Raw genomic sequence first — 27,886 nt, 5'->3', positions numbered from 1 at the left:
ATCCGATTCTACAGCCTCTTTAAATACGGCTCTCATTCGGTCCCCCCTTCATCAGTCTGTTTCCGCTCTGTTCTATCTTCTGCAGCCCTCGTCAATCAGGTATCCCTAAATCATCATTTTTTTTTTCCGGAATTCTAAAACTAGTTTGGGTTTTTTCCTCAGATATGGTAGTTGCAGTTTTAGTATAGCCTTAGGTTTGAAAACCTTAAATAATTAAAGAAAAAACGTTTTTCCTATTATCTCCTATTTTCAGCTCAAAAAGGTAGCTTTGCTCCATCCCTTTACCAGAACCCTTCTTTCGATGTGTGTTTTTTCGAATGGTTAATCCCATGTTATGATTTCATGAACTCGCTTATTTTTTGAGGAGTTTAAAGTCATGATTTTGAGCTGTTTTTGCAGGTTCAGTTAGCTGTTTCGGAGTAAAGGAGGATGGCTGATACCCTTTTTCAAGATATATTCACTGTTCAAGAGGTGGACCCTGGTGGCAAAAAGTTTGACAAAGGTTTTGCTGATTCTTATTAATCTGTAATTAGTGTCCCTTAAACTGTCGTATTTTGACTTCAATTTGTGTGCTTTTGGGTGTAGTTTAGAAGTGCTTCGTTGCAGGACTCTATAGATTGTTAATGTTGATATGTGCATTGGTGGAACTTAATTAGGCAATATTAAAGCCTCGTGTTGTAAGTTCAATCGTTTTGTGGAAAGAGGGTGTGAATTTAGTGCTTTTGCCAGTGCATATAGGCATCCTGTTTTGTTTTAATTCATTCCATAATGCTTTTGATTTGCTTATGCTGGAAACCATTTAGAATAATTTGACTTCTGGGAAGCTGAGAAAAATTTAATTCATTGCAGTTCCTTGTTCGTTTCTATCTGTATTGCCGTTGAATTCTCAAATTACTAGTTGAAAATTTCTATCAAAGGAGCGTGGCATAAAATTTTAATTATTCATCAGGGTCATCCAAGTAGTTCATTAGCAAAACTGTAGCAATCAAAATTTTTTACTTGGAAGAGTAAGTTGAAGAAAGTTGTAGTACCAGTGGAATTTTGTTGGTTTTATGTTATTTGACCATTTTGTTAATCCTGTAAATTTTAGATTTTGTATTGTTTAGGTTGCATTATTGTTTTTAGAAGTTTAGGTGATGAGGAGCTAATTATCATGATTATCATCAAGTAGTTGTCTTTATAGGAGATAGACTAGCTTTTGGAGCTTGGATGTAGTTTAGTCTAAAAAAAACTCATGGATGCTTTTAACTGGATTGAAGATGTAGAGATTCTTTTGGAATTAAACGTAGAGTAGCGCTAGACTCGTAAAAAAGTTCGTCCAGAAAACAATTTAGTATTTCATGGTTGCGGAAGATTGCTTTAGTGGTGGACCCTTCTTTACTTCCACGTGTGACATGGAGAACCTTTTTCTAGACAAAATTCATTTTCCTTACAAGTAACTTCACTTCTGGCTCATTTATGCACCCCCATGTTGTTGTTATAACAGAACTGATATTCCTTGTGTTTGTGTATAAGGATATCCACATAAAAGGTGGAAGCAAAAAAGGAGGTGATATATCTATTTTTAGTTGGAGTTGATATTAACCTACTTGCTATTAATTAATTTTGGACGTTTTCTGGAAAAAAAAAAGGGTAAGGTTCAGTCCTATCATGATTTCAACTTGCTTATATATCTTTAGAAATGTTGCTAGTTCCAATATACACACAATCAGATTCTGCTGTCATCTCAATGCAGCTCACACGTCTGATATGTTAACCCCATAAATAGATTTTCCGGTGGATTAAGTCAGATCTGTGCTGTTAAATTCACAGCCATGGTAACAATGACATAGGGCTTGATACTTCTTATAAGGATAGGATTTCCTGCTGATCAGGACTTAGTGTTGCATGACATGTTCACAAAACTTATGACATGCTTATGGATTATGAAATTCTCTTATTCTAACTGCCAATCATGTTCATGTAGTTAATCGCATTGTGGCTAAGAGTGAGCAGTTGGACATGTACATGCATCTTGATATTAATACAGACATCTACCCAATGCGCGTGGGTGACAAGTTCTTAATGGGATTAGCATCAACTTTGAACTTGGATGGAACACCAGATAGTGGTTATTTCGTGCAGGTAATCTTTCTGTAATTTATTGTCCATCTATTCCTGCTTTAAAATTACATTTCCTGTACTAGGTCCTGACTGCAGATCTATGCTCTTGGTGGGTGGTGACTTGTGTTGAATTTGGGGGCCTCTGCTCCTTACTAAGTTATTGCATCTTGCTCTTTTAATTGTGTTCAACTTCTTGTGCTGTCGAATGCTAAATTGCAAATAGTTTTAATTCCCACTATTGGACTAAATGCTTTCAAATGGTTTTGGGTCCAAACAAGTGGCAAAATTCTATTAAATAGCTGAATAGCCTGAATTTGAATTGTTGGAGGTTTAGGTTTTGCATGCTGTGCAGAAAGGTTCTTCGTATAGCTTTGGACAATTTTACTCTGTGGCTCAAGACTAGCTTTCTACCTGAAATGTTTTACTCATATTTTTTCCCCCTAGATCTTGGGGTAGGTGGCGCAAGTGCCTAATTATTCATAAATCAATCATCTAGATTGAAGTTTCTTTGGATCTAAACCCTTCTAGTCTAGCGTTTTTTTTTTTTTTTGGGTAGATCTCTTTGAGGCTTCACAACACGAGTTGGGTCGTTCCAGGAAAATTTTCTATAATTCAACTTTCAGTTATAGTTTAACTCTTATGTTATCCAAAAGGGAAATATCCTGGTTTGCAATGCTTGATTAGATAAGATTTTCTGATTAGATAAGATGTTCTGTTTAACAGTCTTACAAAATACATATGATTTTTCTCTTCTTTGTGTTTGCTTGGTTGAATTGAATGGATAAGTTGTTTCTTGTTTTGTACAAATATTACAACTCCTTTTATCCTTCTTAATGGTTGCAATAGTTTCAGTTAAATGTGGAACTGCCTGATGACATCTTTGTGCAAGGAAATTATACCTGTAATGACTTCAATATGATCCTGTGTACTGTTTACTAATTTGCCTTTGGAGCGGAACTGATGCTTAATATACCTGCTTCAAGTTTAATAATTTTTATTGAAATTCTTACAAAGCTTTCATTCTTCTTGATTGTCATTCATGCGATACTGCAATACAAGAAATATTTGATTTATGACCTTGTACTTTTGATTTCAGGGTGGTAGGAAATCACTTGCAGACAGATATGAATATGTCATGCAAGGGAAGCTGTACAAAATATCCGAGGAAAAAAAGAAACGTAGAGCGTATGTCTCATAACTTGTCCAGTGGTTATACGGAATAATTACTTGATGTTGCCTTTATTTCTGTTCCTGTTCATTAATCTATGTTGTTGCCTCTTTAATGACATTTTACCTGCTTGGGAAATGGGAGCATGAAGGAAGAGGGATGCAAAGTCCAAGGGAAAAAGCTACATATAAAGATTAATCAGCTAAATATAAAGATTAGCCAGTTAAATATAAATATTAGGACAATGTGTATCTTTTTAATATCTGGTCACAATCCTTAAAATGGTGTTAGTATGACTTAAGATGAAAAATAATAAGATTGACACTATTCTAAACAACATAAATAAATGGATTGATCTACAATACGCTGTATATATGAAGATATTTTTCTATGTTCAATCAGTGTATATTGGTCGCATATATAATGAACCATTATGTGATCTTTTCATAGACGTGCATAAATCCAGATTTGCTTATCAGAGAACCGTCGGAATCAACTGCGTATACGATATGAATTCATAATTAAATGGGTAAATGGATGGATTGTTCCAAAATATGGGTTTTTTTTTTTGCATATAATGATATAAATGGCATGGATAAGTACCAGTTAATATGTTGTATAGTAAGTAGTTTGTGAACTTTTTTATTACAATCTTTTAGCAAGTTAAGCATTGTTCTTCCGCACTTCTACCTGATGTCACTCGGATTTCTGGCTGGCTTTCAGGGAGATATTGGCTTCCTTTGGTGGACTTCTGATGATGTTGAGGGGGGATCTTTCTGTTGCCTCTAAATTTGAGCTTGATCAGAGGTTATTCATTCTCATAAGGAAGGTCTGAAATCCAGTTGTTATTGGAAGCTATGATTCCAAATCCGTTTCTCCCTTAATACCTCAGTAGTCCTTCACTTCCCTTGTAAACTAAGATGAGGTGCTGCTACTTCATTCCAAGCATCCAGATCTTCAAAACTTATTCCAATACGAGTATGTCATGGCTGTATCTATGTCTTCTGGCTCTTAATTCAAGAACTCCTGTCCTTTGAGTTAATGGTACAAGTTTCTTAATGGTGAACTGTACGTGAACTATGCATTCACGTCTTTTTGTTTATGTTGCCATTAATCTATGTAATATATTCCATTTTCACTATTACCAATGACCCTTTTTTTCTTGGTTCTTCTTTTTAGCAGGGAAAGGGTGGGATTTTAGAAGTGGGGAGCGGGAACCTGAACTCTTTTTTTTTTTTTTTTGCAAAATAAATAACCATTTGATACCCATACTAGTTTGGTATTCTGCCTAGCAATAGGTATGACTTCTAGTGTATTTATGGTTTAGATTTTTCTACGTATATGTATGTGTATCATTAGTGTTTTACGGGGATGAGGAATAGAAGTGTCAAGAGACAACCCTCGTACATTTCTCTTATCATTGAGAATCATCATCATATAACTTCATCATCAACAGCTTTGGGACCTCCACTTCCACTTTGCATCTTCCTCTAAACTTCAATTATAAAAATGTATGGCCCATCTTTAAGGGCAAGAATGCTGATCTTCATAGCACCGCTTTATGTGGTTAGGGCATAATCACTAGCTAATGATATAATAGGGGCTGCTACCCCCCATTTTAGTGACATTGTAAAGGGCCTTTGGCCCTTCATATGACCAAAAAAAATGAACTCCAAAAGTCCTCCAAATCTGAATTTTAATCTCTTAAATTCCATCTAAATTGAAAAAGAAAAAATCGAGAAAAGAAAAACTAGAACAAAGAGCCAAAAAGAAAGAAAAAAGACCAAAGGAAGACGGAAGAGCTAAGACGCAGGAGTTGTAGCTATCTCTATTGCCGTTGGAATTCACCACCACTTGTCGAACCATCATCAGAATAGCACTATATGCTATAGGCTTTTCCCCCTTCTATTTCAAATTTCCTTTTCATAGTTTTTGAGGTTTATATGAATCACATGCCAATTGCTTTTCGTTGCTCTTGATTAGCATGTTTGACTTGCTAATCTTTTTTTATGCTCTTAAATTGGTTGAAAAAATGACCAAAGAGAAAATCTTGGTGAAAAAGGGGCAAACTGATTCACCTTTACGTATGGAAAAAATCCCAACCAGTCCAAAGTTGGCTGGAGCCTATGAATTCATCGGAGAGTAGAAGGACAAATTTTGGGAGGTAATTTTTATTTTACTTTATTTTTTTCTCTTATGCTGTTTTGTAGTAATTTCATTAGAATTTCGGTGTGTGAATTGTATTTTGGTGTTTGGGAGAGAGAAAGGCAACTCCAGCAAGGTTAGATGTGATACTGCTTGTTTTCCGGTAAGTTTTTGAGGAAAAAGTAGAACAGCAGTGACAAACTCCACAGTTAGTGTTTTGCACATATTCTATGTAGACGAAAAGGTCCTTTGATTATGCGTTGTATCTTGCGCGTGATGCTGTTTCTATTAGACATAACGACTCAAGTTGTTGGAATGGGTACGAGTATACGTTTTAATTAGTTAGAGGGTTAAAATTATCTAGTTAATAATTAGAGGGTCAAAATTGAACTATATAATCATTTGGGAGCCATTGAAGCATTTTGCTTATTAATAAAGCAAGAACTCAAAAGCCTCTAAGTTTCCTCTATGGAACCAAAGGTTCAAAGCTAAGGACACAAAAAAAAAAGCAAAATAACTACTAGCATTATTAGTTTTTATAATTTTATCCTTGTAAAAGATATATAAATGGATTGATAATTTGGATATCAAGACTTATGAAAAATCTAAATCTTAAGAACGAAAATTTATTTTTTTGGGTATTTAATCCAGTTCAAAACAAAACACGGTACAATATACCAAATAGAGGAAAATCCGGTATATCTTTGCTACATTTGGGCCACGACTTCCCAACAGATCCAAATTAGGTCTTCGGAGGTGGCCCAGTGCTATTAACTAATTCTGGCCCACAGGTCCCCACAAGAGGACGACATCGTTTCACCTCACTTATTGTGCGTGCCTGTATTGATAGAAGTAGGGCGCGTGAGACCAGACATCACTTCGGAAGAGAACGAGGGAGTGGGAGAGAACGAGAAGGAGAAAGAGAGAGATGGAGGAAGAAGAGCACGAGGTGTACGGTGGTGAAATCCCCGACGAAGGGGAAATGGAAGGCGATTTGGACCCTAACAGCGGCGATGTCGACATGTCCACCGCCGACGACGACGCCGTTAAGGTACTCTCTGCTCTCTCTCTATGACTTTCTCCTTTTTTTTATTTTAAAGGTTTTCTTTCTGCCCTGATTGTTGTTGTGGGTTTGGATCTGGATAATTGATTTGGGTTAGGGTTTTGTAGGAATTGGATGAGATGAAGAAGCGATTGAAAGAGATGGAAGAAGAAGCAGCAGCTCTTCGCGAGATGCAAGCTAAAGTTGAGAAGGAGATGGGTGCTGTTCAAGGTGTATAATTTATGCGCTTATTTCTTTTTATTTATTTATACGATTGCATCAGCGCTAGTGTTTTATGAGCGCTGCGCATATATGGAATGGTTTTGCTTTTATCGAAGGTTTTTACTGCATCGGAAGTGGTAGATGTCGTATGATAGGATTTTTCCTTTCGATAGCGGCTGAATTTTGGGGTAAAGTTATTGTTGGTTGACTAATACCTTATGCTTAATAAAGCTGAAATCTTTGGGAGAAAGCTTTTCTTTTTAATCTTTTTTCTTGTTTTTGTGTGAAAAACTAGAATTTTAAGCGTTATAGTAGTTAAAAGAGAATTTAGGAAGTACTGATTTGTTTACAGCTTTTGTTTTACAAATTTGTTATTGTCTTATGCATGCTAAAGCTGAAACACTGTGGAAAAGTTTATATATAGAAATTTGAAGAGTTACGGTTTTTTTTGGGTAGTACTGTAAATTCACTGATTCTGCTCTCGTGGAGCTTGAAATAATTGTGTCTTTGTTATTGGCGTATGCTTGTTATAGGCTTGGAGCTATTGAGAACTTGTCACATACTTATTTTTCATTCTTTCTCTTCTTTTTTGGGTGCTGGGTGGTTTTCTGTAGTGTAGTAATTTCTAAATTTCTCAGTTAAAATTTTATAGCTTGGCGCTAGTGCCTCAAGTGATGGTAATCATTCTGAAGTCCTTGATGCATTACTTGAATTGGTTGATCAAGTTTTGAATGGTAAAAGATCATCATGTTTTAAGCATCAAATCTGTAGCCATCCAGAGCCATTCACTATCATGGGTTCACCTTTTATATGCAAGTATTGCTTGCTCAGGATTTTGGTTATATATATCTTTTATTGTACCAAACATTCTGACTGCTGACTTGAAGTTGGTTATGAAAGAAATTTGGGGTGGGGACCGCTGGGTTTTTGTTTTTTTGTTTTTGGGGGTGGGGGGGGCTGGTGGGCGGGGAAAGGTTGTGTTCTTTCGGCAGAGGCTTCTTCAAATTGAGTCATGGCCATTAACACATGCACATTCCTTTTTCCCTAATTTGACGCAAACTGGCTTTTCAGTCTTTCTTGTTCTGTGTTTTGCGTGCAAATTACTCCGTATCATCTTTACTAAAATTTGTTGCCTTTTAATACATTCTGAGTATCAACACTTTGCCCTGATGGTTACTTTTTAGTTTTTGCTCTTATTAAGCTTCCTTTTCTCAGACTGATCTAATAGTAAGTTCAAAATGGATTGACAGATCCAGCTAGTGCAGCTGCTTCTCAAGCAAACAAGGAGGAAGTTGATTCACGATCTATATTCGTTGGCAATGTGAGAACAAAATTTGTTGTTATTGAATTAGTTTCTGTAGATTTACTTTTGAGTAGCATAATGAATGATAATTTATTTACATTTAATTTACGTGTCCCATTATCCCCTGGGTGAATGATGTTGTTTGGAGTTATCTCAAGTTTCCAATTTCTTAGTTTATTTGATGATGATTCAAGATCTTATTACCTAGTTATGTCATCAGTCAAGTACTGCAGTCCCTTGCTGCATTACTATTCGTTGACTGATTGAGGAAACTAATTCTTCTAGATTATGATATTTTACATATGATGGGACATGTCTGTTCATGTACAATAGAACTTATGCTGAATAGGTGCTTCTTTCCCGGTTATGTATGGTGGATAATATGCAGCATTGGCCATCCTTTTTTGCATAAAGGACTAAATTCGATATTAGTATAGAACTGGAATGTAACATTTTTGTGGCTGAGGTGACACTGTCTGAGGCAGTGTCAAAGTACTAAGAAAACAAGTGCAAGACTACTATGTTGAGTTCAAACCAAGCCATTCTTGGTTAAAGGTGTGGCATTTTGTTTGTAATTTATGCAGGAAGTTGTTCTGTTTTTACTACACTCAACACCCCCTTCTCCTCTGCCAAAATAAATAAGTAAACGGAGAAGGAAAAGGAAATTATTATTATTATTATAATATTTGTCTTCTTGGGTTTGGTCTTTGAGTTACTTAAGAAACATTAACAATCTTGTGCTTTCTTTATTATTTCACTTTGGGATAGAGCTGCTAACATTGTATTTACCTTCATTGAATTTCTACTTTTTCAATTTTTTCTATAACGGTTACTTGATATTTGGGTCTTCTTAGTAATGTTCTTCCTTCATTTCTTCTTTGGTTTGATGTCCCTTCCTTCTTTTCAATGTGACCTTGGTTTTGGATTTAGATATTATTGAGAGTCATGTTTGACTTTGATTATATCGCAGGGTCATTCTTATTCTGAATTAGAGCTGGAATTATTATCCTGTATTTTGATGGTGAAAAGAGAGCACATCTGGTTTTCAGTAGGCACTTTTACATAGATGTTAATGTACTTGCATTTTTTAATTTGAAGAAATTGTAATCCAAAAAAGTATGTGGAAAAAAGACAAAAGATTGAACAAAAAAAGAGAGGGTGAAAAAGGAAAAAAAAATGGAAGATACAAAATAAATAGTTGTGAATCTCCCCATAAAATGAAAAAGCCAATTGTAAGAATAGTTGTGAGGGGAAAAAGGTAAAAAATTGAAGGGAAAAAAGAGAATACATTGAAAAAAGATGATGAATGGGGGACTGAGATGAAGGGAAGTTTGCAAATGATATGAAATTTTATTTTTTTAGGAAGGAGTATGTGTACTTCTTGCTACATGTGTTTTCTGTTGGAGGCTGAAATGGATGTTGACCTATGTAACATCTAGAGGTTTGAGTTTTTTGGCTACCCTCTTGGAAGACATATCCACATATTTGAAAGAGCCAAGTCTAGTGGTTGGAATGCAAATTCTACTTGCTGAGTTTGATTGCTGCTGGCTGATGGTGGACCTTGTTACCTCATGTTGTTGGGTGTTTAGCCTGATGTGGTGAGGTGTCATTACTTGCCTACAGCTATATGATATTGTTATCCTGCAATTGCCAAGATCAATGTTCAAGAACCCTTTGAGAAATGTTTCCTTCCCATGTTGTTGCGGCGCAGATATATGCTGTACTTCTTTAGTGATCGTTCGCTTACAAAAGGTTGTCTATAAATCTTTCGCATTATTGCAGTGGAGTGGCAATCATTGACTTTGGAAAAATTTTCCCAGTACTATGGTATAGTGCTGATTTTGTGCGTGGAGTTCCATACCTATTTAAGTGGAATAGCTTCTTCTTCTTCTTTTTAATCTTTTGTTGTTTGGAAAACGTAATGCAATTAATCATTGAAGTTTGAATTTCTACCTTTGGAATTTCTTACCTTGCTTATGATGCTGATAATTACATGAAGCTAGCAAATAATTCAGAATCTTCTCAATGAAAATAAAACAGTGGACCAATTTTACCAAGTTCCTTCTTCTCTTATTAGTATTTCGTTAATGTTCCTAAATTCTTATTAAGATTAATTTACTTAGGATCAAACCTCCAGATCTTTTAATTGATGAGTGCTTTGGTATCAAATTCAGTACGAGTATTAAAAGTCATAGTATGGCAGTATGTGGTGGGATTTAGTCTAGTGTTATTTTTTCCCTTTGAAACTTTTTTTTTTGGGTTTCATCTTTTTTTTTTTTCTCTAGGTGGAGTTTGCTTGATCCATCCTGGGAACTTGTTTTAGTAGAACAAACAAGGTCGTTAGCATGTCAAAACCAAGGAACCTGAAATTCCGCTGCTTGCTTCTTTGGGCATAGATGATTTAGTGTAAAGACTAGTGTCTGGATGTTGTATTTAATGTTCCTGTGGTTGGTTATGGTGATTATGGAGAAGTTGTTGCTGATTTTGTGCAATGGCTTTGAGGTTGATTTTGATCTAGAGTTTCCTTGATTATGATTTATGTATTGTACCATTCATTTTGTCAGAATTTCAGCCTGGTCAAGGGGTAAATGTTAAAGCTATTAAGTTTCTGCTAATTTTTTTTTACCACATTTTCAGTCACCTGGATCCATCACCTTTTCAGATTTCTTGAACTGCAGTTGTATAATGAATATGGCTTTTGACGAATCTCAACTTTCAGGTTGATTATGCTTGTACTCCCGAGGAGGTTCAGCAGCATTTCCAATCATGTGGTACAGTTAATCGGGTGACTATATTAACTGATAAGTTTGGCCAGCCCAAGGGTTTCGCCTATGTGGAATTCCTTGAGCAAGAAGCTGTTCAAGAGGCTCTACTTCTTAATGAATCTGAACTCCATGGACGACAGTTGAAGGTTTATTATGCTTCCCCTTTCTTGTATTTCTCAAAATCCTCACCTCACCTTCCGCCTACATACTTTTTTTTTCGCCTTCTCCCACAAGAATCCAAGCAATTTGGCAATTTGTTCGTCTGTCAAACAAAAGATGTATTTGCGGTTTTGCCGGTTAAAGGAAATGGAAGCATTGTCGACCAACTTTAAAATCTAAATTGTATAATATCGACATTTGATATTCACCCAATTGGTCATTGAGGAGAAACCTCTATAATGCTTTCACAAGTTAGTAGTTAAACTCGTGGGAATTTTGCATTCTGTGTAGTTTACTGGAAATTTTAATCACCAGGCTTTTGAATGTATTGCCCCCGTTTTTGAATAATTAATCTTTATTTGTTTGTTTATTTATTTTTGGCAGGTTATGGCCAAAAGGACCAATGTTCCTGGAATGAAGCAGTATCGCGGAAGGCGTTTCAATCCCTACCTAGGTTACAGATCTAGGAGGCCATATGTTCCTCCATATTTCTACTCACCTTATGGATATGGGTAAATGCTGTTTTGGTCATTTACTTCTAGTTCTCATGTTTTATTGCTTTTGGGTGAAAAATCATCCGTTCTGCACTTTACATGCGTCAGGAAGGTTCCACGGTTCAGAAGGCCAATGCGCTACATGCCTTACTACTGAAAAGATGGATGACCATCGGACCGGCATTGATACTTAGTGAAGCGAGACTACTTATTATAATGTGATTCTCTTCTGAAGGTGTATTGAGGATCCTATCTGCCCACGAAATTTGATGTTAGTATTATGAAAACCTCTTATCAGGCATAATGGACATTGTAATATTAGCTATTTGCTGCAATGCATGCAACATCAGCTACTTAATAGAAATTCTGTTAAGACGGTCGAAACTCGAATGTCGAGGAAATATTTCCTTGTTCAAGTCTTATTTCTCCTTGTTGACTATGGGCTGCTTTTAGCTGTTTATAATGATATATACACTTGGTGGTGTGTTGCTCCTACCTTTATCGTGGTTGAATGTAGCTGCTCTGTGGGGCAAAGGACAATTACGCTTTTTGGTCTCCGGACAATATCCATCTTTGTTGGGAGAGGAGTTTAATACACCAATGTACGTTTAGAATTCCCTTCTTTGTATGTTTGTCTTAGGGTCTGTTCTTCCTAGCGATTGGGCCGGAATGGGAAGTGCTTCAGTCTTTAGGATGGATCAGAGAACAGTCGATTCCTTTCCCCTGTCCCTCTTTCTACAGAGCTTCCTTTAATTTATTTAATTTAGAAAAGTGCATAAACATTCGTTTCCTCAACAAGGCGAGATGGGCTAATGGTGGAGATTGAAAAAATGCATTTACGGGGCCCATGAATTGGCTTCACGTCCTAGGACATTTTTCTCCTTTTCACTATCAACTTTAATCATAGCTTGCTTAAAATAGAAACTTTATCATAGCTTAAGAAATGCCGGCAGCTTGGATGGTGGCCTTCGCACACCGTGGATTTGGTTCGTGGTTCCAATTCCTTAGTTGGGTGAGCTAGATCCTGTAAGATTGTGTTTGGGTGACTTCATCATAGCTCAAGAAATGCAGGCAGCTTAGATGATGGCCTCCGCTTACAGTGGATTTGATGCCAAGAATTTTCCCTGGTTCTGACTCCTGAGTTGTGTGAATTAGCTCAGATGAGGTTGTGTTTGGTTGGCTTCATCACAGCTTAAGAAATGCAGGCAGCTTAGATGGCGGCCTTGGCTCAGTGCTCACTTTGCATTTGTTGCTTAGATCTTTTCCTGGTTCTAACGCCTAAATTGGGTGAACAGGACCTGTTTCTCTTTGGCGACAGATTAGGCCCAGTCAGTATTTCAACCCTGACCACGTAATCCAATAAAACTTTCCTGGATTGTGGAATAGCGTTGAATTGGAGTACAACAACATTGCCTCTTTTGCAGTACAATCTGACTCTGTGCAGCCAGAAATTCCACCTTGGAGTTTGGAGATGAAAAGTGTTCTTTTGGACCTTCTGGGTACTGTGCCGCAGTCTACTTCACTCACTATCTGATCATTTCTGCATATCCTTAAAAAGCTGCCAAAGAATTTTCTCAATTTGCTAAAGGATGCTTCAGAATCGAACTGAATTCTGACCATCAATGCAGCAAGTTCTAAAAGTAATACAACACATTCAATCTGCTAATGAAAACCAAGACAATCTTTGCTGATGATGGTCAGCAGTGTCTTCGTTGGCTCTAGAGTCCAACTGAGGAATGAGGGAGGACATTCCTCACTCCCACGGAACTGGTCTTGATATTTTTCCGCAAGAAAATAAGTCTGCATTCTCTGGTTAATCTGCAATACCACATATTCCAAGGTACGCAGCAAGTTTGATATTCAAAGTTTTTCTCCTCGTTTATAAGGAATCCATAGTATTACGCCACTGAAAAAGCCTCATCTCTGAAAATTTTTATTTTTATTTTCAGGATGTTTGAGAGGAAGGAGGGTTTGTTTATTTTGTTTCGTTGGACTGAACTACCACTGGGACTTGAAAAAATCAAAGTCACAATTTAAGACAAAGAAGAAGAGTGAAATGTCAACGAAGGTTCCATAATCCGTCGTAGCAATTTACCATTTCTTTTGTGCAACGCGTTGAACCTGAGTTGGACCAGTGGAGAAGAGTAGAAGAAAAAAGGCGCTCTTTATTTTATTTGATTCTAACTTTTCCCGCGGACCCTCACGTACATAAACACACAGATTTTGGCCTACGAGATTGCTGTCTTTGACTATGTGGGAATTGGGATTTGCTATTTGATCCTGTTAAATACAAGGATTCTAATGTCTATTTTTTTTTCTAGTTAGCAGAATGACTTTTGCATTTTACTAAACTTAATTCACAGGAAACCACAAAAGCCGGCAACTTTTGTGGTTCCTGAGGAGCCTAATAAACTACCCAAATCCCCCTCCCAAGTTCGATGTGGGACAAACCTAAGCACTCAGAGCACACACAGCATTTTAATGTCTATGATCACCAAGATTTCCACAATTAATAGTTTTTGTCATCATTACAGGAAGAAGGGATTGATCATCATACATGGCTGTGATTTATGACAATTGGGAAAGGCTAGTTAGAGCTACTCTGAACAGGGAGGAGCTCCGGCTCATTGCTCTGAGAACCCCTAGTGAAGTTTCCTCAGTATCACTATTATCAGCATCTCCATCCTTTAATTCGAGTTCTCAGATCGGCCAAGTTTCATCTTTAAATTTCAGGAGCTTATCAGTTGGGGATTCATTTACGTATTGTCAAATTCTTCAAGCTACAGATTTCTTGAGCGACTCCAATCTCATCAAGCACGGCCACTCCGGGGATCTCTATTACGGTGTTCTCGAAAGTGGGGTTGAAGTGGTAGTTAAGAAACTTCATCTGTCGCCCGTAGACACAGAATTTTATTTAATATCAGAATTGGAAATTTGTGGGATGATTTATCATTCCAGACTGATCCCTTTTCTGGGATATTGCTTCGAGAGTAGAAACAAAAAATTTCTAGTTTACAAGTACATGCCTAATAAGGACTTGTCCAATTTTTTGCATAGAGAAAGTGTCTCGGGTAGTGATGAGGGTTATAGCAGAGTACCACCGTTAGATTGGATAACAAGGTTGAAGATTGCAACTGAAGCTGCAGAGGGTTTATATTATCTACATCATGAATGTTTTCCACCCCTTGTTCATAGGTATCCCAAATCTATTCCAGGCAATTTTCGCTTTTGAGGGCTTGGGAAGGATTTTGAGTGTGGATTATTATCATAAGGCAATTCACTTGCTTCACTTTGATTCTTAAAGAGATATTCGAGCTAGCAGCTTTCTGCTTGATGCCGACTTTCAAGTGCATTTGGGGAGCCTTGCTGAGGTTTGTTTTGAAGAAAAGGACAGCAATCAGAACAGGATTGCAAGGTTGCTGCGGTTGCCAAAGTAAGTTTTTACTTTATATTGATACTTATAGCAGTTCTCTTATTGATGAACTTACAAAAATCGAGCCATAGGTTAGTATTTGCTTGGCTTAAATCTACAAATAAGGTTATTCTTGGGAGAGCATAGATTGATGCTTGCTGTAGCTGACAGTAACTATGATCCAGAGAATCATGTGAGAAAATAGAATAGATTTCTTAATTGTAATTTATGAGAGTTGCTTTGAGTCCTCATGTGCTTGGTACTTCAACCATATTAAATTAAAACTAGCCTCTTTCTTTTGACCAATTTGACTTCATTTCTAAATGTTTCGTTTTTATTGTTGTTGAGTTTTTGACAGATTTTCTTTGTATGCAGGGGTTATGAACAAAGCAATTCTGGTACGGGACTTTCAGATTACTTTTACATCCTGCACTTTCCTTCTTTGTTATCCTACTTGAAATGCCAGTAGCTTGACTGTTAGTTTTAGGGTCAATTTTTTAAAGCATCTGCAGAGCAGAGAGAGGTCACTAGCAATATCCAAAGATACAAAGATGGCTTGAAGCTGTTACCATGATCACCAGGAGCTCTGTTTAAAACAGGAATTGTTCCGCCTTATGTCAGTGAAATTTTAAAAAACTTGACACCATTGCCATCTAGACTATACTTGGCAAACCATCTTTCTTGACCACCTTGGGACTTTTTAAAAATGTTTGATATCCTTAGAATGACAGATGGTTTGGTTACTTTTCCCATTAGTTGTCTGTGGAATTTCTATTTTTGGCAAAAAGAATTTCTCTCATTCTGGTATAGCATATGATGTTGCAAAAAGAAGCAGACAGCATGGTCTATCACAAAAAAAAAAGGTTAAAAAGGAAAATTAGCTGGAGAAATGTTCTTTTAAGCAAACAACGTTCAAACAATGTGTTCTTGTGATGTTGTGAAAGAGTTTAAAAGGCAAAAGTATAGAACCTAAGAAGCTGATTCCTCTGCTTATGTGCAGAAGTAAGCTTGACTTTTTTAGGCAAATTCCTTCTTGTTCATTTAACAATTCTATTTAATCTGCTTCACATATAAATCTGGAGGAAGTTTGATTAAAAAGTCCAGAAGGTTAAGGGGCTGAACTGATTTCACTAGTCGAACTCTTATCTTGAATGACCAGGTACATCTAATGCAACATGTGCCTACGATGTATATTGCTTTGGAAAGGTTTTACTTGAACTAATCACAGGAGAGTTGGGCATCAGTGATGCCAATGACTCAATTATGAAGGCTTGGATGGAAAACACCCTGCGTTACATTAATCCAGACAACAAGAAACTCATTGTAAACATTGTAGACCCAACTTTAATCACACATGATTTGACGGAAGTATGGGCAGTTGCTTTTGTTGCCAAGGCCTGTCTCAGAGCCACACCATCTAAGCGGCCCCAAATGGAAGAAGTACTTGAGGCTTTACAAGGTACCAAATCAGCTACCTTCACTGTCAAAAACCTTCAGCGTGCTGGTCATCCCAATTCACTTGGCCCAGCTCTTACAAGGCCAGAAATTACTAAGGGATCTAAAGTACTAGGTAAATTTATCTGATTGCAACACTACATCAGAAGGTGCAACTATTCTTCTGATATTAATATTTAGTAATTCTTTGATATCTTTTTGCATTCAAGAAAAGAAATTTACTTGACTGATGATTTTTTGGCTGCCTTTTTCTTTTGCATTTCTTTACCACTTCAGTACTAACTTAATTTTATTGCATGATGAAATACAATGTGTACCAGATTAGTTTTCCTTGTATATGTTTTTGGTGTCCCCTTTAGTTTTGATTTTGACAGCATGGGAACAAGATCATTTCTAGCTTTAGTTCATTACGTACTGATAATCTTATAAATTTTAAGGGCTTATCGGTATGTTGTAGGATGGACAACGCCGTCCAACCACATTACCTCTTCATGCGGCAGCTCCAGTTCAGGTAACCATGAGTTCTCGGATGCTAATGGCACTGAAAAGGTTAAGCCAAATGGAGAGATCTTGGACAGCCCCAGTTTATGTGCTTTTACTTATCTGGAACTCAAGATTGCTACCAGAAATTTCAGAACTGACACCTTGCTGGGAGAGGGTGAATTTGGGAGAGTGCACAAAGGTTTGCTTCATTATAAGTCAACCGCAAAGAGTGGCACTCAATCACTAATTGCTGTTAAAAGATTTTACAATGACACTGTGCTAGGACTTAAAGACTGGCAGGTAATACACACTAAACTTGTCACTAACTTATATTTGACAGTCACTTCATATCCAGTATCCTCTAATTTCTCCTCACTTCACTATTTTTGCTCCAGTCTTTTGATTTGAGTCTCTAGCATATGCTTTACTGAGACCTTCATTTCTGTAAATGTATGCTGCTATCTCTTTTGCAGTAATTAATTTCCTTCACTTCTGAGGTAGATATAAGGACAACCCAGTAGATTAGTCCTCCTAATTATGATCTGTTAAGAAACTTTAACTTTCTTTGTCTACTGCAAAATTCTTCGGATTTGTTCCAATGTTTCACTTCTCTCCCCCTTCTTTTTTTGGTTAGGCTGAGCTAAACATACTTGGAAGGCTTTCTCATCCTAACCTTGTTAAGCTCCTTGGCTACTGTTGGGAGAATGAAAAGCCACTACTTATCTATGAATATATGCAAAGAGGCAGCTTGGACTCTCACCTTTTTACATGTAGATTATGATTCTGATTTTAACAATTTCAGTTAGTCTACCACCAGCTATACTGATCTGCCATCCTAAGAAATCAATTTCGTGTTGCTTTGATTCCATAGGGTACTCTGATGTTCAGCCACTTCCATGGGACATAAGGCTTAAGATTTTAATTGGAGCAGCCCGAGGTCTGGCATTCTTACATGCACTAGAGAGAAAAGGTTCCTTTAACCAGAAGAACATGGGAGAAGGTTTCTATAGATATTTCAAGCCCTCAAAGATTTTGCTTGATGATGTAAGTTGGATGCAGGATTTCAACAAATATTGATTTATTGCAAGCAAGATTTCTCATAAATTTGTTTGCCAAAGCTTGGAGGTTTCTGCCTACACTTAGGTTGCTGATTTCCATTGTTAACTAATGTTGACGACACCATATAAGCAAGACAAGCCTAATTTCCTTGTTACACAATTTCTTTGTAGGCATACAATGCGAAGATATCAGGTTATGGTGTGACTAGGATAGATCCTCCTGACATCGACTATGAAGCAGATCCCATCAAATGTAACCCGGAAAGTTATGTATATGCTGCTCCTGAGTATTATCCGACAGGTAATCCAACCAGAAATCTCAGTCACTTACGTACTCGAGGTTGAGCAGAAGCTCTGAGTAAACTTTCTTTATAGAAGTTTAATTTGCACAAGATGCCGAGAGAAAGATGTAGTCTCAATTGTGTTAATTCTTTTTAAACAGGGAATTTGCTTATGGAGAGCGATGTATATGGTTTTGGTGTTGTATTGGTCCAAATGCTGACAGGTATAGGTGTGAATCATCCAAAGTTTACGAGATCCAGGCTGCATCATTTCATTTCGTCTCACTTAACTAACAGGAGAATGTTGGAGAATATAATTGATATCCGCTTAGAAGGCAAATATTCTTCAAAAGGTGCTGTAGAAATGGCTCAGCTTGCTGTAAAATGTCTTATGTATGATCCCCTATTGAGACCATCAATGGAACAAGTTGTGGAGTTACTAGAAAACATTAAATCTGCGAATTGAAACCCAAAAGGCCTGAAGATAAACTCCTCTGCAAGACAGTTTTGCACGTGGTCAGAAGCACTTGATGAGTTGCATCATAGTTCTCCGCTTCAACAAAGGAATGAAGGATATGTATCCCATGATTCCCATCCACTCCATAAAAGTGCATAGTAGCTGGACTTGCTTTCTTAAAGAATAGCTCATTCTTTATCTGTTTTTTCTGTACACTTTGACCACTTCCAATTTGTGTTCACCAATCCCACCTTTTACAAGTAGTTAAGAGTTCATTATGTTGTTCTTCTAGCAGTACAAATCATATGAGCATAATTGATATAGCTGATCTTTCATCAGATCTTTTTTTTTTTGGTTAAAATCAACCAATTGATGTTCTTTGAATTCGTAGGAAATGTAACTTTTTTTTGGGGGAGTGGTGGTGGGGGGCGGGGGTGGGTGGCCATTGAGAAAATTTATTGTATACTAGTTTATTTGTCTATTTATGGCTGTAGTGATCCTATTTGTTTTCTGCCAATGGGAACTTCGTGTTTACCATCTTCTTCCCTGGATAAGTTGTACTAAATTTGATCTGCTGTAAACTGAGAGTTGGTATTTACGTCTAGCTAATGTTGGATATTGTCGAAGCAAATATGTTGACTTGGAAAAAACCAGGCAAGCAGACTTCTACTATTAAACAAAAGATGAACAAGAACCGAAAAAGGGGCAAAAAAAAGGGACCTGTTGGCTTGGAATTAGTTCTTATATCTTATTACGCGACAATACCCGAGGGGGATTTTCTTTTGTCCCATTCAACTAGACAGGACATAAGTCAAAGATTAATAAAAGACTTGGGATTGAAGCCTTGAAGATGCAACTAAGACTCCAACAACACTGATCAATTCTTCTTCAATATCCTCTTAATTACACAGCACCATACATATTTTAAGGAATGTGTTGACGCCAAAATCTGAAGATCTTGCACTAACAATTCACCAGTCAACTTAAAGAAGGACTGATCAATCAAAGATGACTGTAGTTTATGACAACTGGGAAAGGCTGGTCACTGCTGTTCTGCGCAGAGAGGAGCTGTGGCTAAGTGGTCTAAGAACACCGAGTGATGTATTTTCACTATCATCTGCATCAGCATCGCCCTCTTTCAATTTCAGCTCAAACCCACGCCAGGTTTCATCTTTAAGTTCTTGGAGCTTATTAGTTGGGGAGTCATTTACATATCATCAAATTCTTAAAGCTACAGATTTCTTGAGTGACTCAAATCTCATCAAGCATGGCCACTCTGGAAAACTCTTTTATGGAGTTTTGGAAGGTGGGACACAAGTAGTAGTTAAGAAAGTTGATCTTTCCTGCGTTGAGAATGAATTATGTTTAATGTCAGAATTGGAAATTTGCGGCATGTTATATCATTCTAGACTGGTCCCTCTTCTGGGGCACTGCTTGGAGAATGGACACGAGAAGTTTCTGGTTTACAGATACACCCCTAACAAGGACCTGGCAAGTTTTATGCGGTATGATAAAATTAAACAACTACCGTCGTTAGATTGGACAGTGAGGTTGAAGATTGCAACTGGAGTTGCAGAGGGTTTATGCTACCTACATGACAAATGTTTTCCACCCCTTGTTCATAGGTATCTTAATACTAGCATGTCAAGACAGCTTCCTAATATTAACCCCTTTCTTTATGTTTTTATTTCTTTTAAAGGCTTTGGGGCATGCAGAATGGGAATTTTAACTGCAGATGTTTTGGTCTTCATGTCTGATGCTGTGCTATTTTGATTCTTATAGGGATATCCAAGCTAGCAGCATACTACTTGATGATGACTTTGAAGTGCGGCTAGGGAGCCTTACTGCGGTCTGCATTGAAGAACAAGTCTACAACCAAAGTAGGATTGCTAGGTTCCTGAGGTTGCCAAAGTAAGCACTTGCATGAGTGTACAAGAGTTTACCATTCTATAACGAGCAATTAGTTGGCTTATAAACAATAATAATTTCATTGAGGAGAACTGCTTATAAATATCTTTGGAATGCCAAAGTTATATTATCAGTTTCGGATATTATGTGAGAAAAATTCTGAATTAAATTATAATTATGAGTTCAGTAAAAACTTCTCTGCAGTGGACTTCTTTTGAAACTCAAGCTTAGTATGACAACAATGTGGTTCTCTTTATGCCTATAAATCAGAATAGGACAAGTTCCATTTTTCATGATGCTAGAACCAGTCCTCCCTTGATTAAGGTATTGTATTGACAATCTTTCTTCCTTTAATGTAGGGGTTCAAAACAAACCACAGGTATGGGACTTGGATTCAAATTTTACTTTACATCCTGTATCAGTCATCTTCTGCTTTTCATGATGGTGTCTTGATGCTGCGTTTAGAGTCAATTCCTGAATTGTCTGATGGTGGTACCAAGCTGTCATTAGCGATTAGCAATACCCAACAGTGCATGTATTATAACATCACCAGGGACTTTGTTTCAATTATTATTTGTTTTGGCTTCCAGATGTTTTTGATTCTGCTTAAAGTACTTCACATTCTTGCCAATTTGGACTATGACATATTTGGGAAACTGACAGGTGCCGAACCTGTACAATAATAAATACCTACTCGAGAAAAATAGAGATTTTGTATATAGCGGTGAGTAGGGTCGAATCCACAGGGACTGGGGATAATTCGTTTCTTCTAGAGTTCAAAGCATGGGGGGTTTTGGATTAAATGCTAACTAAATAAATTAACTGCAGAAAATAATTGATTAAGAGAAATAATTAAGGGAAAACTCTAGCCAAGGGTACACTTCGGAAATGGTTCATGCACTGATCATTGATGCAGAAATAATTCCAACATTTAGTAATAGATTGGTTATAGTTGTCATGCACGCGATAAACAACCAACCCTTCCTTAATTTATCGATAGCTAAGGTACGACCGTTAGCTATTTCTCTAACCCAAAAATAACCCTAGGTACGACCATAGAATTTAATTTCTAGATTGCATTAATAGTTAGAAATGCCTAATCCTAACCAACAAACACGCTACGAGGGTTTGTTTAAACTAGATCATATGCTCCCCTGACATAAACCCAATTACGCCAGTTGCTACTGAGATAGAGATAACGAACAATTACGGATTCAGTTACCCCTATTTAGCAAAAATAGCCTATATGGATAATTAATTATTGCGCACTAATCAATCATACACAAGGCCACAGCAATTAAAATCAAGGAACATATAAATACCAATAAATGAAGAAAATAATTAAAACAGATTCGATCTCACAGTAATTGTCGAACCAAATCGTCAGTTGTCCCCTTGACTAGAAAAGCTTAACCACGCCTCATGAGAAAATCTTTCCGTTGGGGAATATTGTCGAATACCTGGCGTGTGTCAGAGGCCAGTCCAAAGAAAGAAAACTAGAACTAAACTAAAAAACTAAAACTAAAGCCCTAGATATCTTTTGCTTCTGTACGTTGTCCCCCTTTTAAAGCAACAAAAGAAATATGACTAAAAGCTATCTAGGTGGTCCCCACATATGTGGACAAAGCCTCCCAAGTACTTCTTGTTCCAAGTCTCTCTACGTTGCTTTCTTTGAAACCCAAATGACCAAATGCCTTTCACTAGCTTGTGGTCCCCCACCAATTCAAGGGCCCAAGGATTGAAGCCCTTAGAAGTCTCCATATTTTTCACAAAGTCCCTCCTTTTTGGTAGTTTTCTGCTTCATTCCTGAAATTGATTCCAAATACCAAATATGAGTAAATATCAGCAATTAACACAATATTTGTCAGGGATAGAAGGGAAAATTAATAATAAAAATACTAACAAATTATACCCTATCAATTCCCCCCACACCTGAATCATGCTTGCCCTCAAGCATGGGAGCAGCAATTGAACACCAAAATTTTGACAATGGCTATCGCTCTAACTACCGTATTGCCAAGATACCCAGAAAAACATATATCACGCATCACAGTTAAGATCCAAGAAAGACCACCCCGGTTAGCTTCCCAACCACCAACTCCTCCAATTTAAAGCAAACTAATCTAAGAAAAAGGAATGGTTGCTCACATTTATCAGCAAATGGTCCAACTATTAACCAAAATCTCGACATTGAGATCACAAACTGGCAAGCTGACTTATTCACATACTAACACAATCTTTATTTTATTTTTTTTTCTTTTTTTTTTTTTGTTTTTTTTTTTTTTTTTTTTTTTTTTGATAACAAAAGACTTAGTCTATAGCCCTTAGAGCCTTTTGACGCGAACTCCAACATTTGATAGATGGAGGAGCCCGGTTACTCAGCTCTAATTGCTACGGGACCACGCACTCATAGTAACTACTACCTTTTGACGCGAGAATCGACACTTTAGGTGAAGATCCCCGGTTACTCAGTAGTAACTACTAGCAGAGTACAGTCAGCTCTTATTTACAACCATACAGCACAATAACTAAAAATAACACAAAAATAACAGCAGCCAGCCTCAAATTTCCAAATATGGAGAACTAAAATTAATAACTGGACCAATTCACATGAAAAATGCCAACAATCATTCCCTATGCCTAGAAAAGTTAACCAAAAATTGGAAAAGTTAAGCAATTATTGATATTCACCAGAGAGATGTTCCTGAACTCAACCACATCAACTTGATACCCTTTTATTAATAAAACTTGGCAATAGCAGAATTAGAGACAACAATCCAGCATCAAAACTTGGTATTCATATGAAGACTGACCACTAGAAAGAAAAAGAAAATAAAATAAATGAAAAATAGGCAAAAACTAACTAAAAATAAAGGAAAAGCCCCTAGAAACTAAAAACAAAAATACTAGCACCCCAACTGACCCCCCCACACCTAAATCACACATTGCCCTCAATGTGATAAACTAACAGCAAAAGGAAGGAGAAGGGCAACGGTACTTCCCTGAAATCACGGGGACCATGGCGGGGCCACAGCAGTGAGTGAGGCGGGGAATGGTTGAGTTGGGTTGGAGTAGGCTAAGGTCAAGAGGTTCTGAACCTAGAAGAGAATTTTGATCTCACTATTACCGCTAACAAGTAACCCAATCAATAGAAACAAAATTGCCAACATATAGAGGAACAAGTAAATGCAGATCAGTAGAAATCCATATCCTCTAATGAAGTCAAAAATCAACCCAATAAGCTCAGGTATCTCCCAATTCAAAAGGGTAGTGCATAATAAATGGCTCACCAAATTAGCAATTTAAAGCCCTGAGCAATTTAAGCCCAACAAGTCAATCAGTACCAGAAAATCACTCCAAACAATGTAACAGTTAAACTCCACAGGCAAAGGACGTCCAACCAATTTCACGCAAGCAAACTAGGAGCAATGCGACTGATTAAACAAAGCAACGAATTTCAGCAAATGGACACATAGCCACCCAAAATCCCAACAAATGGCCCCAAGAATTCAGCAAGTCCAGTAAGAGCAGGTCAGAATATAGGCAATAACAACTTAGTCACAAGCTCTGAGCTTCCAATCAAGCAGCCAACCAAAGAGAATGAATGAATGTTAGGCAAACTACCACAACCAGTACCACTGGTGCACGCACAGAGAAGAATTAAATCAAACGGCAAACTCAATTCACTGAGAAACCCCAAACAATCAACTTAGCAACCAACTTAATTTATGGGAACAATCAGCGTAAAAATTGACAATCTGTCCTCAGCTAAGAAAGTAAAAATCTGTCATCTGCTAAACAAAAATTAAGAATCTGGCCTCAGCTAAGAAACAGGAAGTTGAAAAAGAAATCACCAGAGTCTTGGAGGAGGAAAAAGGCACCGCGCGTACGTCGCACGTGCTTGGACAGGCCCGCTGAGCTCCACGTGCTGGGCCGCTGCCTGGCTGCGCGCCTGAGCTGCGAGGAGCTGCGCGCACAAAGGGGAAGCTGCTGGTGGACTGGAGCTCCTGGTGCTGGGCTGACTCGCGTGGACTGGCGAAGTGCGAGGGGGCGGGTTCAGCGCGAGGGACAGGAGGGAAAACATTGAGAGACGGCGCGCGCTGTGGTGGGGAGTAGAGTTAGTTGGCGCTGCTGCTGGCAAGTACAAAGTACAGATTGCGCGGTGCTGTGCAGGGATACATTGCGCAGGGGAGGCTTTATACTTCTATCTGCACAGCGTTGGGCTTAGGGCAGCGTGCAATGAAGTGAGGTCGAGGTGGAGCTGGGCAGAGAGAAGCCGCGCGCGCAAGGTGGGGCAGATCGGCAGGCGGCTGCGCGCTGGGGTTGCGCGCGCTAGCAGCAGTCGCGCGACTGAGGAGGTTGCGGCCGAAGTTCGCCGCGAGCTGGTGGTGGGGTGGGGTCGATGGTTGCGGTGAAAGAAGCGGCGGCTGAAGCAGGCGTCGTGCGATGGTGGCCTGGTCGCTGGAACTGCGTGGGAGGGGTAGAGATTTGGTGGCGGAAGCGCGCAGAGAGAGAGAGAGATGGCGGCGGACAGGTGGGTATGTTGGGTGAATGGGTGAAGAAGAAAAGAAAAGGGGAAAAGAGAAAGCAGCGGGGAAGAAAGAAGAAAGAAAGGAGAAGAAAAAAAAAAGAAGAAAAGAAGGAAAGAAAGAAAAAAGAAGAAAAAAAATGAAAAAAAATGAAAATTTTTTTTTTTTTCAAAAACTATCCGAACGTAGATCTGAAATCTGAAATTATTTTTTTTTTGAAAGTAATAATAATAAACAATAATAATAATAATAATAACTTTTTTTTTTTTGGATAAAAAACATGGTTTGGGTCGTCCAATACCGCGCGGGCACGCCAAGATTGGTTTTCGTCCTCTGGTCTCAGAAAACGCAAACACCGCGCGGGCACGCCAAGATTTCACTTTCTGGTCACAGTGGAGGGGATATTAGGGTTGCCTCCAATAAAATCAACTAAAACCAATAAAATCAATATTCGGGTTGCCTCCCAAACGAGCGCCTTTCTTTAATGTCTTTGGCTAGACATAGCCTGTTTATTCATGGAGGATAAAATCGCGTAGCTCGCTTCAATGCTTCATCTTCAATATGATCCTGGTAACCCTCATAGATGGAGTAATCTTTGAGCACACGAGTTACGGTCTTCCATGGAGTAGTTGAGGGCGCCAAATAAGTCAACAATGATCTGCATTCTCCACTCACTCCTCCATCACACGCATTCATTGGTTCAAGATATTTTGCCATCTCCACTCTTAACTTATTCCTGTCATGAAATTTTAAATTTTCTGGTATAATAAAATCAATTTCAGTAACAGGAGTTGAAGAATAGGAGTCAGGAAAATATTGATTAAGGAGTGGAGAAGATGTCACCGCATTTGAAGATTGTCCACTGGATTCATTCACTTGGATGGGTTGCGGTTGGGGTTCCATTTCTTCATTTTCGGCTTCTTTTTCAACTGCATCTGTAGATCTCTCATTTTGACACTCTTGCATCTCCTCATCACTAGTCAAGCAAATTGCACTCTTATTTTCTTCAAAATCAACAATGGTTTTCGAGGGCAATTCTTTAATTTGAGAAGCCACCAATCGATTTATTCTGGATGTCAATAGACATATTTGATCTTCCAGATTACTCATTGCATCCTTCATCATCTCATTTCTCATTCGTGTCTCCTGTTGGAATTGATATGTATTAGTAGCTAATGATTCAACTATTTCTTCAAGAGACATACCTGACATAGATGATGATTCTGGAGACTCATACTGCTGAAAATTCATTGGCCCCGTTGTATAATTATAATCGGAGTTATCCCACCATTCTTGATCATACCCGTTTGGATTAGGGTTATACCACGTTTGAGACCAGGGTGAAAAATCTCCATAATTATTGAGGGGGACACTCAGATTATCTTGATATTCGGGGCACATACCGGTTGAATGATCCCTGGCATAACAAATTTTACAGGTTGCAGCAGCCATTCTTTCTCTAATAGAGTTCAGTGCCTCTGAATATGCAAACTTAGAAAAGAAACTAGTCTCGTCGCCTTCCCCGGAAACAAAATCTATTATATCACCAAAATACGGAGTGTTAGAAGCCATAAGCTATATATAAAAAAAAATAAAAAATAAAAAAAATAAGAGAAAAATAAATTAAAAATGAAAACAAGGTGAACTAAAAAAAAAACAAATTAATCTGACACCAGTCCCCGGCAACGGCGCCAAAAATTGACAGGTGCCGAACCTGTACGATAATAAATACCTACTCGAGAAAAATACAGATTTTGTATATAGCGGTGAGTAGGGTCGAATCCACAGGGATTGGGGATAATTTGTTTCTTCTAGAGTCCAAAGTATGGGGGGTTTTGGATTAAATGCTAACTAAATAAATTAACTGCAGAAAATAATTAATTAAAAGAAATGATTGGGGAAACTCTAGCCAAGGGTACACATCAGAAATGGTTCATGCACTGATCATTGATGCAGAAATAATTCCAACATTTAGCAATAGATTAGTTATAGTTGTCATGCACGCGATAAACAACCAACCCTTCCTTAATTTCTCGATAGCTAAGGTACGACCGTTAGCTATTTCTCTAACTCAAAAATAACCCTAGGTACGACTGTAGGATTTAATTTCTAGATTGCATTAATAATTAGAAAGGCCCAATCCTAACCAACAAACACGCTACGAGGGTTTGTTTAAATTAGATCATATGCTCCCCTGACATAAACCCAATTACGCCAGTTGCTACTGAGGTAGAGATAACGAACAATTACGGATTCAATTACCCCTATTTAGCAAAAATAGCCTATATGAATAATTAATTATTGCGCACTAATCAATCATACACAAGGCCATAACAATTAAAATCAAGAAACATATAAATACCAATAAATGAAGAAAATAATTAAAACAGATTCGATCTCACAGTAATTGTCGAACCAAATCGTCAGTTGTCCCCTTGACTAGAAAAGCTTAACCACGCCTCATGAGAAAATCTCCCCGTTGGGGAATATTGTCGAATACCTGGCGTGTGTCAGAGGCCAGTCCAAAGAAAGAAAACTAGAACTAAACTAAAAAACTAAAACTAAAGCCCTAGATATCTTTTGCTTCTGTACGTTGTCCCCTTTTAAAGCAACAAAAGAAAGATGACTAAAAGCTATCTAGGTGGTCCCCACACATGTGGACAAAGCCTCCCAAGTACTTCTTGTTCCAAGTCTCTCTACGTTGCTTTCTTTGAAGCCCAAATGACCAAATGCCTTTCACTAGCTTGTGGTCCCCCACCAATTCAAGGGCCCAAGGATTGAAGCCCTTAGAAGTCTCCATATTTTTCACAAAGTCCCTCCTTTTTGGTAGTTTTCTGCTTCATTCCTGAAATTGATTCCAAATACCAAATATGAGTAAATATCAGCAATTAACACAATATTT

General features: G+C 37.8%; 4 protein-coding genes across 6 annotated transcripts in view; all 4 read left to right on the top strand.

Moving 5' to 3' along the window:
- The first annotated feature begins 45 nt into the window (after nt 1-45).
- LOC113778312 (DNA-directed RNA polymerases II and V subunit 8A-like) lies at nt 46-4,415 on the top strand. Its single transcript, XM_027323675.1, has 5 exons — nt 46-99; nt 400-502; nt 1,967-2,124; nt 3,200-3,288; nt 3,995-4,415. The coding sequence occupies exons 2-5, from the start codon at nt 430-432 to the stop codon at nt 4,104-4,106; spliced, it is 432 nt and encodes a 143-aa protein (XP_027179476.1). The 5' UTR covers nt 46-99; nt 400-429; the 3' UTR covers nt 4,107-4,415.
- A 1,869-nt stretch (nt 4,416-6,284) lies between these two features.
- Nucleotides 6,285-11,896, top strand: LOC113777721 (polyadenylate-binding protein 2). 2 transcript variants are annotated; one of them, XM_027322903.1, is made up of 6 exons: nt 6,285-6,467; nt 6,587-6,689; nt 7,931-8,001; nt 10,703-10,894; nt 11,292-11,419; nt 11,514-11,896. In XM_027322903.1, exons 1-6 carry the CDS (start codon nt 6,345-6,347, stop codon nt 11,593-11,595), a joined length of 699 nt encoding a protein of 232 aa, XP_027178704.1. In that variant the 5' UTR covers nt 6,285-6,344; the 3' UTR covers nt 11,596-11,896. The 2 variants fall into 2 exon arrangements, with proteins under 2 accessions (XP_027178704.1, XP_027178705.1); XM_027322904.1 differs by having other exon boundaries at nt 6,287-6,467; nt 11,510-11,896.
- A 2,062-nt stretch (nt 11,897-13,958) lies between these two features.
- On the top strand, nt 13,959-18,499 carry LOC113776778 (probable LRR receptor-like serine/threonine-protein kinase At2g16250). The gene is made up of 10 exons (XM_027321839.1): nt 13,959-14,596; nt 14,706-14,834; nt 15,189-15,211; nt 15,973-16,383; nt 16,726-17,051; nt 17,386-17,521; nt 17,623-17,795; nt 17,981-18,110; nt 18,252-18,314; nt 18,388-18,499. The coding sequence occupies exons 1-10, from the start codon at nt 13,959-13,961 to the stop codon at nt 18,405-18,407; spliced, it is 2,049 nt and encodes a 682-aa protein (XP_027177640.1). The 3' UTR covers nt 18,408-18,499.
- A 930-nt stretch (nt 18,500-19,429) lies between these two features.
- Nucleotides 19,430-27,886, top strand: part of LOC113777603 (probable LRR receptor-like serine/threonine-protein kinase At2g16250) — a 63,215-nt gene continuing 54,758 nt past the window's right edge. For both annotated transcript variants that reach the window (XM_027322750.1, XM_027322751.1), the window contains exons 1-3: nt 19,430-20,172; nt 20,330-20,458; nt 20,815-20,834. In XM_027322750.1, the coding sequence (XP_027178551.1) occupies nt 19,556-20,172; nt 20,330-20,458; nt 20,815-20,834 (766 nt within the window). In that variant the 5' untranslated portion in view covers nt 19,430-19,555. The remainder of the gene's footprint in view (nt 20,173-20,329; nt 20,459-20,814; nt 20,835-27,886) is intronic.

Source organism: Coffea eugenioides, chromosome 7 (genome assembly GCF_003713205.1).
Source record: "Coffea eugenioides isolate CCC68of chromosome 7, Ceug_1.0, whole genome shotgun sequence".
In the NCBI taxonomy this organism is placed as follows: Eukaryota; Viridiplantae; Streptophyta; class Magnoliopsida; order Gentianales; family Rubiaceae; genus Coffea; species Coffea eugenioides.
Note: the sequence above shows the minus strand (reverse complement) of the source record. Positions and strands in the feature narration are given on the sequence as shown.

Excerpts from the sequence above, each read along its gene's own strand:
- LOC113778312 (XM_027323675.1), top strand. The coding sequence starts at position 430 with ATGGCTGATACCCTTTTTCAAGATATATTCACTGTTCAAGAGGTGGAC. Across the intron at positions 2,125-3,199 it reads ATAGTGGTTATTTCGTGCAG|GGTGGTAGGAAATCACTTGC; the intron begins GTAATCTTTCTG and ends TTTTGATTTCAG. Across the intron at positions 3,289-3,994 it reads GAAAAAAAGAAACGTAGAGC|GGAGATATTGGCTTCCTTTG; the intron begins GTATGTCTCATA and ends GCTGGCTTTCAG.
- LOC113777721 (XM_027322903.1), top strand. The coding sequence starts at position 6,345 with ATGGAGGAAGAAGAGCACGAGGTGTACGGTGGTGAAATCCCCGACGAA. Across the intron at positions 8,002-10,702 it reads GATCTATATTCGTTGGCAAT|GTTGATTATGCTTGTACTCC; the intron begins GTGAGAACAAAA and ends CTCAACTTTCAG. Across the intron at positions 10,895-11,291 it reads TCCATGGACGACAGTTGAAG|GTTATGGCCAAAAGGACCAA; the intron begins GTTTATTATGCT and ends TATTTTTGGCAG.
- LOC113776778 (XM_027321839.1), top strand. The coding sequence starts at position 13,959 with ATGGCTGTGATTTATGACAATTGGGAAAGGCTAGTTAGAGCTACTCTG. Across the intron at positions 14,835-15,188 it reads AGGTTGCTGCGGTTGCCAAA|GGGTTATGAACAAAGCAATT; the intron begins GTAAGTTTTTAC and ends CTTTGTATGCAG. Across the intron at positions 17,052-17,385 it reads TAGGACTTAAAGACTGGCAG|GCTGAGCTAAACATACTTGG; the intron begins GTAATACACACT and ends TTTTTTGGTTAG.